At 42.5% G+C, this 2,241-nt stretch overlaps 1 protein-coding gene across 1 annotated transcript in view; it reads left to right on the plus strand.

Annotated features, from left to right (window-relative positions):
• Window positions 1–2: 2 nt before the first annotated feature.
• Window positions 3–2,241, plus strand: part of PRSS12 (protease, serine, 12 (neurotrypsin, motopsin)) — a gene marked incomplete at its 5' end in the record, with an annotated part of 72,926 nt that continues 70,687 nt past the window's right edge. Inside the window, one exon of the mRNA XM_011977613.1 lies at window positions 3–177. Coding sequence (XP_011833003.1) covers window positions 3–177 — 175 coding nt within the window. The remainder of the gene's footprint in view (window positions 178–2,241) is intronic.

Consider the following 2,241-nt stretch of genomic DNA (forward strand, 5'->3'; position numbering starts at 1 on the left):
GTCTGCGGTGGGCGGAGGTGCCACCCTTCCTGGAGCGGTCGCCCCCGGCGAACTGGGCTCAGCTGCGAGGACAGCGCCACAACTTTTGTCGGAGCCCGGACGGCACGGGCAGACCCTGGTGTTTCTACGGAGACGCCCGCGGCAAGGTGGACTGGAGCTACTGCGACTGCAGACACGGTGAGTGGCCTCGGGGCAGCCGCGGACACTCCGGACGGGCCCGGAGCTAGTGAGGCTTGGGGCCGGCGTACAGGTCTCTTGGAAAAAGTGACGGGGTGTGGGGTTGTGGGCTTCCATTGCGGGCTGTGATGGTGGGCTGCAGCTGGGTTACCAACAAGGTATACTGGTGCTGCAAATCTAAGCCAGCCAGATGTGCTTGTGTGAAGGTTGTCAGGGGTGAGAGTTTCTGTGCAAGGTGCTGAGCTCTGGGTTTCTGTCCTCTGGCCACTGTGTGTGCGCTCGTGTATTGGATGACAGTGTGCTTTGGACGTCTGTTCTCTAGATTAGCTTACGTTGATAGGGTTACCATATTTAAAGAGACACAGGAGGAGAGAAAGTTCCTAATTACTTGTTCTGGAAAGGGAAATGTTACATTAACGTGACAACCAAGAACCTTCCCTCCATTCTTTAGACTCTGGTTTGGGAAAATGTGGTAAAATTTTTGCCTTGATTTCACTGTTGACCTCTGTTTTAAAAAGTGTGGCAAAATTATGTGGCCAAAATCAGCCATATTCACATACTCTAGCTCAGTATAGGAAGTATCATTAGTGACTGGAAAAAAAAGAAAGGGAAAAGAGATGGAAATATTACTATCTTGGTGAAGTAGCAACTTGATATAGTCATACACAGTTTTCCAGAGCCATTACTTAACTTTATATATTATATGTGGAAAATCAGGATTAGTTGGTAATATCAGGAGATGAAAGTGACAAAATGTTTTAGGTTTGTGGTAATAAAAGCATCCCACTAATAAATTTAATGTAAATGAATAATCCAGCTTTGAACATTGCTTCATTTTGAATTGTTGGAATTTTGTTGAAATTAGTTTTTTTTTTCTTTAAAAACTGAGGAAGAAAAACTTAATATCCTCCAAAGTCTGAATTTCTTTTCAACAAAATATTTTTGGCAGCTTTCCATTCACATTGTGGGGAAAGGGTTTTCTGAATTGAGATCCTGAATCACATTGTACTTTGTACTTTTTGGAGGTAACTTGGAGGTTAGCTGTCACAATGTCATTCATTTCCTGGAGAAATTTTATTTATCAGTACCTTCAATTGCATTAGTGCTTTGAGTTAAGGAAAAGTGATAGGAAGGTTAAGATCAATTATCCTTCGTCCTTGGAAATGAAGTCATCGCTTTACTTGTGTTTCATGAACGGAATGCCAATGTGGCTATAAAAATATTTGAGGTGATGTCAACAAAGAGTGCTAGCATTGTCTCGTTATTCACCATAAGAGATTATTTATAGTAAAATCTTATGTTTAGCAAACATTGACTTTTTTTATCTTCATATTATTATTAGTTTTTTTTTTTTTTTTTTTTTTCTTGAGACAGAGTCTTGCTCTGTCACCCAGACTGTAGTGCAGTGGCGCGATCTTGGCTCACTGCACGCTCTGCCTCCCTGGTTCGCCCCATTCTCCTACCTCAGCTTCCCGAGTAGCTGGGACTACAGGCGCCCGCCACCACGCCCGGCTAATTATTTTGTATTTTTTCAGTAGAGACGGGGTTTTATCGTGTTAGCCAGGATAGTCTTGATCTCCTGACCTAGTGATCCGCCCGCCTCAGCCTCCCAGAGTGCTAGGATTACAGGCGTGAAGCCAACCGCGCCCGGCGTACTCTTAGTTCTATGAATAGGTAAGAGTGGAGAATTATTAGAGAATAAATGTGTAGGAGAGAATATACAACTACTCTTTAAGTACATAAGCACAGACTCAAGAATAGTAATTTAAAGTTAAAAAATGATAGTGATCTGTTGCTCTCTTTCTGACATAACTCTTAGCCTTATATTTCAGACAAGGAGAGTAACTTGTCCTTGGATTTCCTGCCACCACACCCTCTTCAGTTGACTAGAAATGTAAATCTTTTGAATGCCTTTATGTTCCTAGCTAACTCTCAGCAGACAAAATCCTCAAATACTGCATAATAGTTGTTTGTACTTCCTGGAGGAAAGTGATTGAACAAAAGAGAAACAAAAGAAACTACTCATGATGGGAGATAAATGCCCTTCCCACCACCACAAAAAAA

Source organism: Mandrillus leucophaeus, unplaced genomic scaffold (genome assembly GCF_000951045.1).
Source record: "Mandrillus leucophaeus isolate KB7577 unplaced genomic scaffold, Mleu.le_1.0 Scaffold181, whole genome shotgun sequence".
Lineage (NCBI taxonomy): Eukaryota > Metazoa > Chordata > Mammalia > Primates > Cercopithecidae > Mandrillus > Mandrillus leucophaeus.